This window comes from Carassius carassius, chromosome 37 (genome assembly GCF_963082965.1).
Source record: "Carassius carassius chromosome 37, fCarCar2.1, whole genome shotgun sequence".
Classification (NCBI taxonomy): domain Eukaryota; kingdom Metazoa; phylum Chordata; class Actinopteri; order Cypriniformes; family Cyprinidae; genus Carassius; species Carassius carassius.
The window spans coordinates 26867126-26884338 of record NC_081791.1 but is presented as its reverse complement, the minus strand read 5'-3'; the positions used below and the strand labels follow the sequence as shown (position 1 = coordinate 26884338).

Here is a 17213-nt window from a genome sequence, read left to right as displayed (position 1 = left end):
ATAGATGTTGTGGGGGAAAACTAATAAAACTTGTACATACTACAGGAATGTTTCTGTCCTCTGCCATGTTTATTCAAACTGTAGATTGTGTTGTGGTTCATGATTGATGTACTGATTTGCCTGAGGTAGTTGAATGTGAAAAATTAAATCTTTAACCAGGTGATGCACTGTTATTCAGACGATAATCATTTTGACTCCGATGTGTGTGTCAAGCTGTGAAATCAGCAACTTTGCAGTACTTTCACAATGTTTTAATTCTATTCTACAAATTTATAATAACAGGCAAATGTTTTACATTTTTTATAACAAATGGCTAAAATAGACCATACAGCAATTTGTATATTTTCATGTTGAAGATAGAAGTTACTCATGAGGGTAGTTACATTTTACTGAATAAAGAGAGCAACTGGTTCTGTGTTGAGTTTTATCCACAGATGTGGTGAAGGTACATCACAAAATGACATTTACAACACAACTGTATGAATATAAAATACATGGCCATGATAAAAAGGTAAAAAATGTACTGTTTTATGTACACCAGTATCTACTATGATTGGTGTGTTAGGATATTAATCAACACAAGCCAGGATTTCTGTGGTAAGTAATACTTCCTATGGATCTGAAACCTAAATATAACCTGAAATATATTCCTAATTAATAACAAATGGCAAACAGGGATTTATGCACCATCAACAAACTCCATTAAATCAGTCTAAATGTTGGGAGAATTTATGTATGTATTTATGTATATCCTCCTGACTACCAGAGTTTTGTCCTCTGTAGGGGACATTGTTTTAGCGATTTCTCTTTGATGTTACATGTCACAGTTTTAAGTCTGGATGTCATGTACAGAACACATACAAGTCTTTTCAGAGATATCAAATGATTGGATGTTTCACCGTGACCACTCCCTCTCCTTGGCCTTTAAACATGGCTCACATTAATTTAGTGAAAGTGTAACCCTTATGGAAATATATTTTTTAATTATTTAAATCAGACTAAATTTCTCATTGTGTTATAAATCAACATCTCAGGAAAATGTTGGTTTCAAATCAAAATATGACCTTTTATGAAACAGAACATCGATTTCATCCACAGTGAGGACACCGGGACTTATATATATATCTCAATCAATGTTCCTATTAAATATTATGAAAATCTTGCTAATTATTACTCCCAATTATTGCACTTATTTGTTCATTCTATGTTCCCCAAAAACACATTACTATGCAAATTACACATTTTGCATAAAGAAAAATGGTTTAAATAAATCTTTCATAACAGTTGAGAATCATCTTTATATAAAGTTTGGTATTTAAAAAACAAAAATCCCACTGTTCTTGCCTTTTCATGTCTTTTTATTTAAAAATAAATAAATAAAAATCATTGCACATGCCCTCACATGTCCTGGAATCAAGATGGGCCATGGCCTTGATCCTACTGAATATTGGTATAATCTGTGATGACATGAACGAATGATATTGTGAGAAATGGTAATGACAACAACAAAAACATTTTTAATGCATTCACATTCAAATATCATTCAAAAGTCTTGAATTCCAAATTTGTTCATCTGTGAATCCTGAAAACAGTCTTTGTGTCACGGTTTCCACTTTCATTAAGCAGGTATTGTAATAATAATAACAATAAATGTTTCTTGAGCAGCAAATCATTTAATTCGAATGATTTCTGAAGGATCATGTGATACTGAAGACTGGATGTGTTCGACATGAAGTGGCGCTGCGCAGACGGATCGGTGTTTGACAAAGTATCGCAAGAGCTGTAGACAGCAGACGGCTCCATGTGTTTTCGATTATCTCTCGCGATACTTTGATGTTAAACACCAATCGGTCTGCGCAGCGCCACTTCATGTCGAACATGTGAGACTGGATGTGTTCGACATGAAGTGGCGCTGCGCAGACCGATTGGTGTTTAACATCAAAGTATCGCGAGAGATAATCGAAAACACATGGAGCCGTCTGCTGTCTACAGCTCTTGCGATACTTTGTCAAACACCGATCCGTCTGCGGAACACACCTTGGAGTAATGGAGCTTTTTTATGTTTTAGGGTAGAGTGGAGGAAAACAACCCCCTTCAAGGGCTGTATTTTTTTTCTTCTTCTCTGAAACAAAAGTTAAATGTGTCCAGATTATTTATCATAGTTTCAGTAACAATGACAAATTATAAACCAAGTATGAAAAATGTCCTGAGTTTTCATGTTAGCTATTCGATTTTTAACAAAGGTGTTTTTGACATTAATTTGTTTTATACATTTACAGCAAAATCAGAGTATGTGCAGGCAGTTTTAGTTTAAAATAATATAATTATGAATTACAAAATTATATTAGCCTATTTGAAAAATGTTATTAGCTGATGCTAACTGGCTAGCTAACTTATGCTAACCTGAGGTAATGAAGTATAAAGTTCAAATATTTTTTATTCAACCGAATAGTTAGAATAGCCTACATTTGATGGAAAAACAAGGGTTTGTTGTTCAGAACACAGTAACTACAGCAAATAAATCCAAAAAAAAATTGAAATGGTTATTTCACAGTATACCGTTTTTGACGTTAAATGATAAATGTCTCAGTTTTAAAATATCGCATGGAACAAAGAAAAGCACAGCCTGAAATCAATGTAGACAATATATGAAGGTTGCTTCAGGGGAATGTTACACCAAGGACAACAACAAACGTGCATACTGTATTAACTGCTATGAGAAGGTAAAGAACAGTATTTTAGGCATAAATCAGCAAGAGGCTAAAACTAGTTACCTTTATGAAAGTACACATAAGATAGGCTATAATGTCGTATCCGAGGTTCGACTTAAAGCGGCTTTGGGACTCGCACCGCTCCGCCTTAGCTGCTACTAATAGTCCAGCCGTGGCGTCTGTTTTAAAACAATTTGGAGCTTCAGTGACAATCGAATCACACGTAGCCGCTGATACTACATCAAGAGACAAACCGAACAAAAATAATGAAAATGCGCCGCTTTTTCACGTTCATAACAGGTCTTGCCATCGCCGGTAAGTAAAGCATTCTAGCGTTTAGCATTAGCGTTTACGTGTAATGTTGATCTCTGGAGTTCCGCTGACACGGAAACCGGAAACGCGCTTCGAAAAGAATTTCCTGTGAATGACCTGTGAATTCGTATCACGTATTAACCCTCTGGGCTTCTTCGCCCGAAAACGGGCGAAAACTTGAACGTTTTGAAATGTTTAATTTTTTTGCTTCATCGGATGGGGATGAAACTTGGTGACTTTTGTTGTATTACCTATATGAACACACAAAAAAATCAAGGAGATGATTCTGATATGTTAAAGGGTCGTAAAAAAAAAAAGTCACACTTAGCTTCCTCCCGCCCGAAAACGGGCGACATAGGAAATGAATGGGAAATACAAAAAAATAGGAAAACTCAGAGAAACTTTTGGTGGTACAAGCTACAGATCAGCAACTGTGCTGAAAAAAAGTGTACAGCAATGAAGGGGTGACACTCTAGAACATCAAAAGTGCAAATAAGACCCCCCCCCCACACACACCCACGCACACAAACACACACACACATACACAGATAAACTGGCGACTGCAACAGCAAATTTGTAGAATATTCCACATAAAATCAATAAATGAAAAAAAAAAACTTGCTCAAATGCACACACACACACACACAGAGAGAGAGAGAGAGAGAGAGAGAGAGAGAAAGAGAGAGACTGGTAAGACTGCAACAGCAAATTTTGAGAATATGCAAAAATAAATAAATAAAAAATACAAAAAGAGACTCTCGCTCAAATGCAACACACACACACACACACACACACACACACACACACACACACACACACACACACACACACACACATTCACACATACACATTGTGTTCCCTTTCTAACCAAATGCTATAGTTTAATGGTAATCATAATGCAAAACCTGATACTTATCTAAACATTTTTGTTAAGAAAATAAAGTAATCATCTTTTAGAATATCTAAATGTATATCTAAATAAAAAAAAACGAATAAGATAGAGAAATCATGTCTAAAACAACAAAAGGAATCAAAAAGCCTTTCTATATAGGATATATAGGAAGCTATAGACAGCCTACAGGCTGGTACAGGACATTACACAAAAGTGGCTATTTTTTAAAGCCACTAGATGAAGTTCTTCTCCTGGAACATTTTTTTTAGGCTGGCACTCTATTTTGATGTGAAATGCTGCATTTATTGAATTTTTTTTTTTTATAAATATAAAATAAAAAATGATATATTAATTCTAATGGAAAAAATAGCTCATAAAAATTATATAATTAATGCAAAGTATCATAAAAAAATCTAAAAATTCTAAATAATAATCAGAAAACATTATAGAACAAAAATATATTTGATTGGTTATCCTGGGAAAAAGTAAAGTACAATTTTAAGGGAGGAAGCTAAGTGTGACCCATTTACGAAGAAGCCCAGAGGGTTAAACACTGTGATTAATAGAAGTTCGGCATGTTGAATTAAAAGAACGCGAACTTTTTTGCACAATTGGAGCGTAAAGTGAAGTAGATTACATGTTTGTACATTTTGTAGCCTAAACATATGTATTTTATATTATTTGTAAAACTATGTTAAAAAAGACGCCAGAGAGCGTGACATCTTATACCACAGTGTCCGTATAAATTTTGCGATGGCAAAGTTTAGTGAGACTGTCGGTGCGTCTCAATCAGCACCCCAGCTCATGAATCACTAGATCGTGTAGGCTACATGAATTCGGACACTGTAAGTTCACTGGATCAATGCACGTTGTGACAGTGATCACTCGAACTTACGTCAGCCTACAACATCAATGGAAATAAACCACATAGGAATGATCTCTTTTTTTTCTATTATTTTTTTTCTTCTCTTTAAACACATCGTTCTGTTACAAGTTTTTACAACATTTCAGCCGAATATTAATAATAGATGTTAATTAACTTAGATGTCTTCAATCCCTGTCTAGTGATGTGTTTGTTGAAATATGCTAAAAATAAAAACGGTTTGTCTTTTTCAAATCTTCTATTGCGTGTCATTATGTTTAGCAAGTTGGCTCGCGTGATTTATGTTTCGTGCTTCGGAAATGTGACATTATTTCCGGTAAGGGAACATAGTGAGAGCATAAACTCCCTATTTTTTTCGGGGCTTTGTGGAATCTTTCAGGGAGCGAACGTTCCAGTGCACTGGAAGGATTTCGCGATTGAGACAGCCCTTAAAATGACAGACTCCCTGATCAGTGCCCTTACTACTGAACAAGGGAGCTGATTAAGACGCACCATGTTTTTTTTTTTTTAAGGCAAAAATACGTCACTAATATAAATATGTATTTTATCAGGTGCCCTAAGCGACATGACAGTGGATGTAAAAAGAGGACAAAACGTCACCCTTCCGGTTAAAATACCTGAAATGGGGGATGTCAATCGAGTGACCCTTTGTGAACTTTTCAAAAACGGCACACAAGTTCCCATCTTCCGCTACTGCTCTGACATTGAGAAGAAGAGAGGGTGCCCCGCCATCGACACCGACCGATTCTCACTCCAGCTTGGATCTGATAATGTTTCTGTGATCATTCGTGATGCCAGTGCCGCTGACGCAGGAACATACAATGTCGAAGTGATCGGGAACAACGTGATCGAGGAAACTTTCACCGTTGTATTCAAAGGTTAGTAGCATAGAGTGCTAAAATGTATTGAAGCTGTAAATTTATTTTGGACATACTGTAACTTTCAGCTATTTACTTTTTTCCTTTCCAAAAAATAATTTTAGAGTCTTCTGATGGCCGGTCCATCACAGTCAGCCCACCATACATCATCATAGTGGTCATCATCTTAGTGGTCATCGCATTCATAGTGGTCACTGTTGTCAGCGTATGTATCTGTAAAAGGGTACGTTTTATCGCACAAAAATGTAGCAACAGCAGTGATCATATTTTACAGTGCAGTTTAGTGTGATTTTAAATCTCTCATAGAAAAACCTGAAGAAACTTGATTTCCTCGACTGCACAGTGGATTCAGAAGTGGCAGACAGTCAATCAAGCATCTCTGGAGGTCAGTCCACTGGATTAGATGTCCTTGGCTTTTGTATCGAGATCAAAAAACAGTATTTTAATTGGGATTTAACATTTCACAATCTGCGACAACTTAGACTTTACAATTTATCAGATATTTTTAAAGAAACTTTGACATTGACAGTCATAAGGGTCAGCGCTATAGTTTTTCACACACACACACACACACACACACACACACACACACACACATATATATATATATATATATATATATATATATATATAAACATTGTTTCATTATTTTGGGTATCATTATTTTGCCTTTAAGTTTGAATGTGTGAACATTTTTGGTAACACATTAGTGTAGGGACCAGTTCTCACTATTAACTAGTTGCTTATCAACATGCCTATTATTAACATATTGGCTGTTTATTAGAACTTATAAAACACTTATTCTGCATGATCATATTTAACCTCCCTTATACTACCCAATGCCTAAACTTAACTAAGCCTACCTTACTAGTTTACTAACTTTGCTATTAATAAGCAGACAATTAGGAGTTGATTGAGGCCAAAGTCGTATTTAATGGTTGTTAATAGCGAGAATTTGAGATTAAAATAAAGTGTTACCACATGTTCTTTATTAGAATTGCAGGATAATTATATCAACCTGTTTTTCAAATCCCTACAAAAATTGTCAAAATGAATTGTAATTCAAAATTAACAATCTTCTCAGATGTATTCTAGTCATTGTCTGTATGAACTGCATTTTCTATGTATTTTTGGTCGAGCTGTCGATCATTGTAAATATCAAATAGTTTATGCTGAATGCTCAAAATATGTTCAAATGTATGACCAGTATTTGTTGAGAAAGGCATTATGGATACTACGTAATTGTAGATTATAAAAAAGCGGCAATTTAAGTAAATATATTCTTTGTTTTATTTAAGTTGAACGTAATAGTTCTGTAAAATAAATTTGTGTCACTTCACTGACATAAGTACTAATAATGCAAAACTCCTTTTACTATAATCAGCAGATGAATGTGAGACAGCTGAATCCTCTGAGGAACTCTGCTTGGTGGACATGCAGGAGAAGAAACCAGAAGACCTTGACAGCACCCATCCAGATGCACTTCATTTAATCAATAATAATAATAATAGTACTAGTAGTAATAATGATAGCAGCAGCAATAATAATTGTTTTTATATATAAATATTTCTGTCATGACGACTCTCGGAGGGATTGGCATGATAATGTACATGACAATGTTAATGTATTTGTTCTTGGGGGAATAGATCTGCTGTAGAGCAAGTACCGAGACTTGCTACTGATACATCCACGACATGCTGCTGTGAGCATGTAAGAAATATTGCTGCTGAAAATATAACACATTTTTGAAGCAGACACAGAACATTCCTGCAGTGTGTTCTGCTCTGTAATGAGTGGATAAATATGGGCAGACAGCAACGTTTTTATATTTAGAAGGGAACAAGCATCCCTTTTTCATAAAATTTTTTTAAGGGTGTCAGGAATAGATGATCTTTTTCCCTGAACACCAACTTCATTGTCAAAATGATTTGAGACATTTTATGGCCCTGTCCCAAATGGTGCCCTCAAGTTACACTTTCAGCCTTACTGCCAACAGTTCTTGTAGCATTCCATCACCATCATGTTTTTGGCCATTGTGTGACTCATAACTGTTCCATCATCACGCAGAAGCAGCTCCTCCTCGAAATGAGCTGAACCTCAGATGCTCAAACAGAAAGATAACGGTGACGATTCCCAGCAGACCAGAGAGAACCAGACGAACCAGAGCCTCAGTTACACCACAGTGATGCAGACAATCTGATAAAGAAGAGAAATTATATAGATATGAGGTTATTCGTAAACAATTTGGTCAATCAGAGGCTTTGGTCACTGTGGCAGGAAGAGAGTTCTGTGTTAAATGTAGTTTGAGTTCTCGTACCTTCCTGTCGTGGGCAGATCTCTTTAATGTGAAGATGGATGCTCTTATTGTTGACTGGATTCACAGCTGTACAGCTGTAGGTCTCTGGATCATTATAATGAAGCTCTAATGATAAACTGAGGTTGATGCTGAGATCAGGATTGCTGGACTGGTTCAGGATTTCTCCTCCTTTATACCACGAGATGAAGACGCCTCTGTCATTTTTCACTGAGCAGAACACAGAACAGAACTCCTCCATCTTCTGTGACTGCTTTAATGTACCTGGAAGAGATTTGTTTTGTGAGGTTAATTTTCAGAAAACCTTTTTATTTTCTGTATATAAAATAAAAAATGTATAGTTGGAAGCTGTAAGGTGTCTGTGCCTTTTTTTTTTTGTAAATAATGATTTTTACGTTTTTCATTACACAAGGAGGTAGTTTAATATTTTATATTTGGGTTTGATTGGGAATCTGTCGACTCACCTTGAGTTTGGTTTACACTAACAAGAGACCTGATGACAGGCGCAGAAACAGGCCCTTTAAGAAAAGACAACACTTTGAGGTGGAGTTTGCAGGAATAACTAAATTGCAAGATGATGAACAATGTATGAATGTTTGCCAGTAACTGCTGGCACAATATGAAATGAACAAAGAAATGAGAAATGTTTGTCCTGGGAAACGAATCCACACTAGTAGTGTATAAACAGATTATTGCACAGATATGCTGTGTACAAGTCTTCTTTGTTGTTGTTGTTGTAATGTATTAAAGGGGTCATCGGATGCTACATGACCTTTTACAAGTTCGAGCTGAAATGTGTGTTGGCAGTGTGTTTACACAAACCCCCTATATTATTGTTGACAGGGTAAAACTACACTATCATTGAGAAGTTTTAACCAAATTGTGTTACACACTTTTCATTAAGACCAAAAGAATCATAACTACTCGTGGAAAATGGGCATCCATTGACCCCTTTAAAGCAACTGTATAGTTTTTCTGTGACTTTGGAGTAAGGTGACCAGTTTTATGAAATGGAAACTGGGGACATTTCCAAGTTCAATGATCAAAATATCAATAAATCTCACTTTATTATTATTATTATTATTAATTATTCATGAATTAAAAAACGGGGACAATATCGTGAAGTCCAAGGCCTGAAGGATGATGGAAACCTATTGTATTTGTTAGGATTCTCTTCTTCTTCTTCTTCTGCACTGAAACTATCTGGGCGTCAGAGGCTGTAAGTCCTAGAGATGCCGAGGCTGATGGGATGATCAGAAATCCCTCCAGCTTCTCAGGAGAACAAACACACATACTAATGTTGTCTAAAGTTTTAGGAGTCATAATTCAAAAGCTGTGTAAATGGTTAAGCTGTGTGATTGACTTGAAGTGAAAAAAATGTTTACTACAAGTTTAATAAAGTATAATAAGAATCCATTTGCAAAGAAATTTGTTCGCCAGAATACTTATAGATCATTAATTGTTACCTTCATTTTTAAATATCGTAATGGAGCTAAAACATTTAGGCAGACGTGACTGAATGTACTGTCCAATTAAAATGAAGAGACAATATTATTTGTCTATTGTATTATAGTACATAAAATAACATACAGAGACACTTAAAATACTTTATACGATATTTGAAAAGAAACGTGGTCACTGTATAATCTACAAGAGCCAAAAAAAATCGATGTATGTTGATTACTGTGATTGTAATTTTATTTCATACAATTGTTGATATTTTGTGAAGTGGACATTAAATCACAATTAAAGATATTCAGGATAAATGCGTCTGATGAATGTATAAATGTAACACTGCAGAAGCAACACATTGATCACATGATCCTGAATATTACAGATAGTTTTGCTCTTTGTTATGAAGCTAAAACTTACTGTAAACGTCCACTCTGAAGCTTTTCTCTGAGACGGATCCACTGTGGAGAGAAACTTGATAAAGTCCAGAGTCGCTGCTGCTGATGTTCCAGATGCTCAGAGCTCCAGTCTTTGGGTTCATTTTCACTCTGCTGGTTAGTCTCTTATCATAAAAGGGTTCATAACCCTGATACATCTGTGCGATACGAACAGTTTGATCACCTTGTTTAAACAGCCACATCACTTCACGGAGACTCTCAGTGTCTCCTGTGTGTAGAGTGAGAACATCTCCCTCCATCACAGTCTGTAACTCATCGCCATTCACAAGATCTGAGAGAATATTAAATCTGGTTAGATATACCATATTACTGGTACTGTCTCTTTTTACATTATTGCATAATAATAACATGAATGAGGGCTAATCTGTGGGTCTTTTATCATTGCTTTGGCACAATATGCATTCAGTGACTACATATTACAAATGAAAATGAAAATCTGTGTCAGGAAACAGTCCCTTTTCCAAACAGGTAATGCATCTGTTACAATAGTAAATGTACAATATGCTGCTGTTTTTCACGGGCGAGTGAAAACATCTCTAAATGTTTAACTGAAAAAGCACAAGGAACTTTATAAAGTTTACAGTTTGAAAGTAGTCTCAAGAAAGCTATCTCTAGACTGATCTATGCTGAGGTTTCAGAAGATCACAGCAGAGCAGTATCTACTGTTTCTAGATCTCAGATTTCAGAAACACTGTCATGAAAGAGAAATTGTGAAAAGTACAAGACTTGTATAGTATGAATTCTCTACAAACTGTTGAAAATGTTCCAGTAAATCACCTGATCAGTGACCACAACCAATAAAACAATATACTGCTAGCAAACAGAAAATGTACTTCAAATATATATCTTACCCTCCATACTGATGAAAAGCACAGTGAAAACCCACATACTGAAGGACATTTTGATCAGTTATCAGGTATTATTATAAGTGTGTTGATTCTGTCGGTTCTCTTCCTCATCTGATGAACATCAGCGAAGATTTTAAGTTTCATCAGGAAGTGGCACATTGACCACAAGATCAGACATTACCAACTATATAAAGCAGAAAACACCTTTCAACAATGAACTATTATTTAACAGCTTTTTATCTTAGTGGTTGGCAGTTTTTAAACTGATATAGACCGTAAATCTAGAAGAATGTAGGAGTTCACTTGGCATTCTGTCACCTATGGACCAGTGAGGTGGGGATAAATCTACTAATACAATACAACAGGAAGATAAGCACAGTTTGCACCTCAGTAGCTGCACCATGAGTTCAGTGGAGAGACGAGGAGCTGCTTCGAGGCTGTAGGCTTGACACAGTCATGACATCTGCTCTCCCTCCTAGGACATTTAGGTTTTTATTGGTTCTGTGTTCACTTTAAAGGATGATGTTGCAATTTTTACCTTTGCCTTGACATCAGAGCCTAAAAAGTAAGGTCATAAGGCCTCTACCAAAAGTGACTGTAAAGTTGTGTGTAGCAGCTGCAGCACACAGTGAATCTTCTCTAGACAGACACCAGAGGACACTGCCCAGTGCTTGTGGACTTCAGTTCCCATCATCCCTTGCTCCTGTCATTGGTCCATCACTCTCAGCTGTGTGTGGTTGAAAGACTCAGCTCAGCTGTATTTATAAGCTGTGGTCTGTGTCTTTGGTTTCTGCAGTATTGAGTTCTGTTATCTTGTGCTTTGTGGTACTTCGTTTTTGTGGGTTCTATGATTGTGGATTACCTTGTGCATGTTTTTCTGTTTTTTTTTTTGCCTTGATGTGGATTACTGTTTTGGGACTACAATAAAGCTGTGATTGCATCTTCAGTATTGCTGGAAGAGCATTTCATGACAGAATACTGCAGCCGTTTCAAGATCCAGCAGTTCTCATTGGCCATCTATATTGAAGTAATTGAAACCTTTTATGTATTGTCTGTGTTTGTGATTAAGACATGCATCATTTCAGTCTGCCTCATCTAGTCTATTTTATGCATTATTTTAACTTCGTTTATAGCCTGACTGCAATCAATTTATCCACTAAAACAGCCCTCAAAGAGCCGAACGGAAGAAGCGGAGCTGACTGATACATGAAGAAATGTGCTACAACCTGTTTTTATACAATCTATATGACTCCAACGCGTTCACTTTCTGACCGTTCAGAGTTTGTGGTTATAGCGCCACTTAGCGGTGAAAACTAACAAATACACACAGTGAAAGTATTATTCTGGTTGAGGACCATCTGTACATCTAAAACGCTTGGAAGTTGATTTGACGTCACACTGCAAGACTGCTTGACGTTTCAAAGTAACTTTCAATATGTTTATGTTTTTATATATTATAGTACCATTTTTTTCCCCATGAGCCTCTGTTTGGGGCAGTAGTTAAATGGCATTTGCTCAAAGAAAAGTGATTGTAACTCTGGCTTCTCATTTCAGTTATGGTTTCCATTGAATATTAGCATTTTACAACCATTTTGAATGTGGTATATTTCAAATGGACTTATAAGATAATACTAAAACAAAATAGTCTAAATATTACAAAAGTATCCATATGCAACATTCTAAATGGTCATTCTAACATTCATAATTTCTGAATTCATATAACAATTTTTAATTGACAAAAAATACCTAAATGAAATCTATATTACTCATAAATCTCCCCTCTGCATTTGTTTTCAAATCCCAGCTCTGCATCAACTTGAATTTGGGTTTGATTCTTCACATAACGATATACTTGTTTCAGAAAACTTTCAATAGCAACAAGTCACTCGGACAACTTTTAAGTTTCTTTTGATATATTTGTGGTGTTTTTTTGTCCATTTTTTGAGCTTGAAAACAAGCTTTGACTTTCTTTGAAATGCTTCTTTTTGTATTTTAAAAATCAAGCATGTTTTTGGGTTAATGATTTTTGGGTTAATGCATTACTTAAATGAACTTGAAGTATCTGAAAAACAAAAGATTTTTTATGCCTTTGATAGAAGTCTCTTCTGCTCACCAAGGTTGCAATTATTTGATAAGCAATAGAAAAACAGTAATATTGTGAGTCATTCATTTCAAATAATTAAGTATAATGCTTTTCTATATGCATGTATTGTAAAACTGCTTTGATAAAATATACATTTTCTCCAGTCTTCAGTGTCACATGACTCAAAAATAATTCTAATATGCTGATTTGCTACTCAAGAAACATTTCTGATTATTATTAGTGTTGAAAACCGTTAATACTTTTTTGAGAAAGTTGTGATGCACTTTATTTTTCAGGATTTTCAAAGAATAAAGTTCAAAAGAACACTATTTGTTTGAAATAGAAATCTTTTGCAACATTATAATGCTTTTAATGACACTTTCATCAATTCAGAATCAGAAAGTGCCACATATTAGCACATACAAGGAATTTGTTCATGTGACAAAGAGGCAACAACAACAACAGCGCCACACAAAAAATACATTTAATGCATCTTTACTGAATAAAAGTATTAATCCTACTACTAGAGAGACTGGAAAACTGGGTTGGGCTTTGGTACTCAAATGGTTCAGATCATACTTAGAAGGGAGAGGCTATTATGTGAGTATAGGAGAGCATAAGTCTAAGTGTACGTCCATGTCATGCGGAGTCCCACAAGGCTCAATTCTTGCACCGCTCTTGTTTAGCCTGTATATGCTCCCATTAAGTCAAATAATGAGAAAGAACCAAATTGCACAGCTATGCTGATGATACCCAGATTATAGCCTTATCTACAAATGACTACAGCCCCATTGACTCCCTCTGCCAATGCATTGATGAAATTAATAGTTGGATGTGCCAGAACTTTCTTCAGTTAAACAAGGAAAAAACTGAAGTCACTGCATTTGGAAACAAAACACAAAGTGAACTAAACTGAAATGAACTTATAATTAAGTAGAAATACAACTAAATTAAAGCTGCTATAAAGTTTAAAGCATACTAAAAGGTACAATGGAAACATACAAACATGTGGCAGGAAGTGGTCTCCTTTCCTAGTAATGAATTTATTTATTATATTTTTAAATTGACTTTGTGCATAAAAAGATCTCTCTGTGTAAAACTGAAAGGACCAATCAAGTTTGCATTTCTCAACCTCATAATAAGGTAGTATTAATATTTTTGAGGTTTTAGAATATGTAATATAATTATAGCATCTTGTTTTTTTCCAGATCACAGAGAAATTTCAGAAACACTGTCATGTTAGAGACATGAACACTGAACTTGACATACTATATTATTATTAATAGTTAATGATCTTTTCTCTTTATTATTGACACATTACACTTATATACTCAATGAAGGCCAGGAGTCAAATTTAAAGCTGATTCAGCTGGCAGAGAGTTTATTGAAGACTTCTCCTCAGTTCCAATGGCCATACTGTAGAAAATGAATAAGAGGAGCCAGCCTAGAACTAACTCATATTACAGAAACACTATTTAAATTCATATGGATGATCAGTTGACCTCATTTCTGCAGGTTCTGATAGGTTAACACAGATTATTTAGCTAGCAACATCTAAACATCTTCTTTTCATTTTGCAAATGTGGTAATTTAAAGGGTTGTATGGGAGTCATAAATACTTCTCATGCATGCACCATCTGGACAGCTGATTATCCTGGAGATTTGATCATATTCCTAAACAACCACAACAACAAAATATTTTGGAAACAGAACAACATCACATCACACCGAGCACTGAAACAAACTTAAAGACATGATTCACTGTCACAGTTTAATAGTTTTTTTATTAGCCTACATCTGGCCAAAATCGAGAAAAGATTATGCTGTGCCTGTGACTAAGCGCAGCGGGATATTGACTAACAAACGCTGTAGGCTACTTTATTAATATCATATTATTAGGCAAATTATAGGCAAAGAATATTGTTTTTTTTTAAATAACGTTATTAACCAGTATTTCTTCCACCCAAACCGAGGAAGTCGGAAACAGAAACGTTAAAATATCGATTCTGCTGAGTGAACCTATTGAATTAGTTCAAGCCCTGGTATTATAGGGGTTATTAGCACAATTCTATAATAAGGGGGTTATTATTAGACGAGTAGAACACGTAGAAATGCTTCTGAAAAAAATGTAATAAACTGTCAATTTAGACTTCAAAAATATGTACAGCAGGCTAACATGGCCAATTGAATTTTGTTTTCCATTTTAGCTCCAAGATAGCTGTGGTGTGGTGGATTAGAAGTTTCTGTTTAAATAGTAGCCTATCAACTTAATGAAACAATTAAATTCAGTTCATAACGTGTCGGTTTGAGATGCAGATGTTTTTAAACAAGATGACAGTGATAAATAAAAGTTAGAAGTTCGTCATCTGTGTGCGATCAGATAAAACGTAATTTACTTTCTCTTTCGATTTGGCGACAGTCATAGGCTCGTGGCGTCTAGTCCAGGTAAGACTCAAATCCAAACAAATAGATATGTGTAACACTTTAAATACCCTAGTTACTGAATGCATAGGACAATTATTTTATTTATTAAGTGAGACAGTATTTAATAAATGCTGCAAGATGCTGGGACAAATAGAATAAACCGAAAAGTAAACATTTCCGTTAACCGCCCTTATGAAAATTAACCATGGTTTTACTACAAATAAAACCAAAAAAACATGGTTACTATAGTTAAACCATGGTAACCACAAATTAACCATGGTTTTGCTAAATTAACCATAGTTTAACCATGGTATTTGTAGTAAATATGTGGTTATACAAATGGTAGTCAACACGCCAAAAAACCATAGTTTTACTATAATAAAACCATGGTTATTTTTCGTAAGGGCGAAAGTAAACATTTTAACCGATTAAGAGGCCGTTTACATATCACGTCTTTTGGACACTCAAGTCCGTTATTTCAAATGTAGACGCGCAGTATGCGCGCTCATAACGGAAGCGACGCGTCCGCACCACATCTAGTTAAAAACATCTCAACTTTTCAGAATGACGCAAGAGCAACAGGTCAACAGGACAAGAAACTACTCTTCGGGGTGAAATGCCCCGTCGTTTTTGAAGAATGTGGTGCATCCAAACACTGCGTCCTTTTTTACTTTTCTTCGTAAATAAATCTTGTAGCAGAGTTACAGCAAGGGTTTTCCGGTGGTGGAAAAATGTCCTTGTAACGGAGATCGCATCTGATGGATGATTAGCGTTGACGTTTTACACGCGTTTTTAGGCGCGACATGTGAACGGCCCCTGATAGCCTAACGTTTTTTTTCCTTCATGGTAATTTGATATATATATATATATGTTAGGCTATCTCTTTATTCCCGGGACATCTGTGCCATCGGAGAGGGTGTGTCTGCCGCGGGCTGTCCACAGACTGCGCTCCAGATTAACCCCATATCATGAAATGTCACATTTTGTAAATAAAAATTGAAAAAAGAAATGATCGCGGCCGGAAAAATTATGCAGCTCTTTTTTTTCGTGCTTTTAATTGATGTATCGACTATCGCGACAGACTTAATACTCTACCAATTTTCAGTATAAAACTCTTAATCAAGGGGTATATTATCTTCACATTTCACAACACTTAGCCTCCTATAGCCTAATAGGCTACTCATGTGCGTTAACAAAAAGCAGCAGACCCACCTACTCACTCACTGGGCACAAAAGGCATTTTGAAATGAAAATGTATGCGAGAAATAGCATATTTAACGATTTGCGTCTAATACACTCTCTGCCTTCAGTATCAGATAGTTGTATCACGATGTATCACGTGTGTAAGAGAAAACAACAAATGTCACAACGAAAACAACACAGATTCAATTCATTTAAACAGGGCTATCTGTTGCAGTCCTTTATTGGCACTGTAATTTAGGTTTTAAATTGTAAGACAGTCGGTCAGAACTGTATAATGACTTCTGACTTGAAGAATTCACCCCAGACTTCGGAATCTCATTAAAGGAGTTTACTGATGGCAAAGTGTTGGTTCTGGAACAGAATAGAAAATAATCTTACATGAGTAATTATTAAAAAACATTTACAAACAATTATGCAATAGCAATCCTTTCAAGTATAAAATTAAACTACAAATTAAAGCAGTTTAAAATGTCTGCGCATTTACAGCCCACAAGATGGCGCCATTCCTGCACTAGACGTGACTGAGGCACACATTTATTATATTGTAAACAGTTAGACATTAGTCGCGAAATAACTCGATAAAACATTAACACATCTCACAGTAAATACTTAACATTAGCCTACTTGCATCAGCTATAATGAGCATGAAAGCAAGCTTAACGGTGACAAATCAACTATAGCCTATATATTGTCATAAACACATATAGCTACATGTGGCGCAATAACGCTAGATGAATCTCCGTCGCGGGATCAAA

General features: G+C 35.6%; 3 protein-coding genes and 1 long non-coding RNA gene across 7 annotated transcripts in view; 3 read left to right on the top strand and 1 right to left on the bottom strand.

The window, feature by feature from the left end:
* Nucleotides 1-10881, bottom strand: part of LOC132118545 (uncharacterized) — a 35745-nt gene extending 24864 nt beyond the window's left edge. For 2 of the 3 annotated variants that reach the window (XM_059528460.1, XM_059528458.1), the window contains exons 1-4: nucleotides 10752-10881; nucleotides 9863-10171; nucleotides 8455-8508; nucleotides 7994-8254 (exon numbers count right to left, since the gene is read on the bottom strand). In XM_059528460.1, coding sequence (XP_059384443.1) covers nucleotides 7994-8254; nucleotides 8455-8508; nucleotides 9863-10171; nucleotides 10752-10800 — 673 coding nt within the window. In that variant the 5' untranslated portion in view covers nucleotides 10801-10881. Of the gene's footprint in view, nucleotides 1-7575; nucleotides 7873-7993; nucleotides 8255-8454; nucleotides 8509-9862; nucleotides 10172-10751 lie in introns of those variants that run through there. The other variant, XM_059528461.1, reaches the window with a different exon arrangement.
* The window catches only part of ctnnbl1 (catenin, beta like 1), a 196092-nt gene extending 180954 nt beyond the window's left edge, over nucleotides 1-15138 (top strand). Inside the window, exon 17 of the mRNA XM_059528468.1 lies at nucleotides 15128-15138. The gene's annotated coding sequence lies outside the window, so the exon portion shown is untranslated. The remainder of the gene's footprint in view (nucleotides 1-15127) is intronic.
* LOC132118546 (uncharacterized) lies at nucleotides 2572-7585 on the top strand. Of its 2 annotated transcripts, XR_009425908.1 has the most exons (4): nucleotides 2572-3026; nucleotides 5350-5676; nucleotides 5983-6061; nucleotides 7061-7585. It is a non-coding gene; the product is annotated as an uncharacterized LOC132118546 (long non-coding RNA). The 2 variants fall into 2 exon arrangements; XR_009425907.1 differs by lacking the exons at nucleotides 2572-3026; nucleotides 5350-5676 and adding an exon at nucleotides 5821-5899.
* A 111-nt stretch (nucleotides 15139-15249) lies between the features above and the next one.
* LOC132118696 (interferon-induced very large GTPase 1-like) overlaps nucleotides 15250-17213 on the top strand; it is a 57759-nt gene continuing 55795 nt past the window's right edge. The window contains exon 1 of the mRNA XM_059528656.1: nucleotides 15250-15276. The gene's annotated coding sequence lies outside the window, so the exon portion shown is untranslated. The remainder of the gene's footprint in view (nucleotides 15277-17213) is intronic.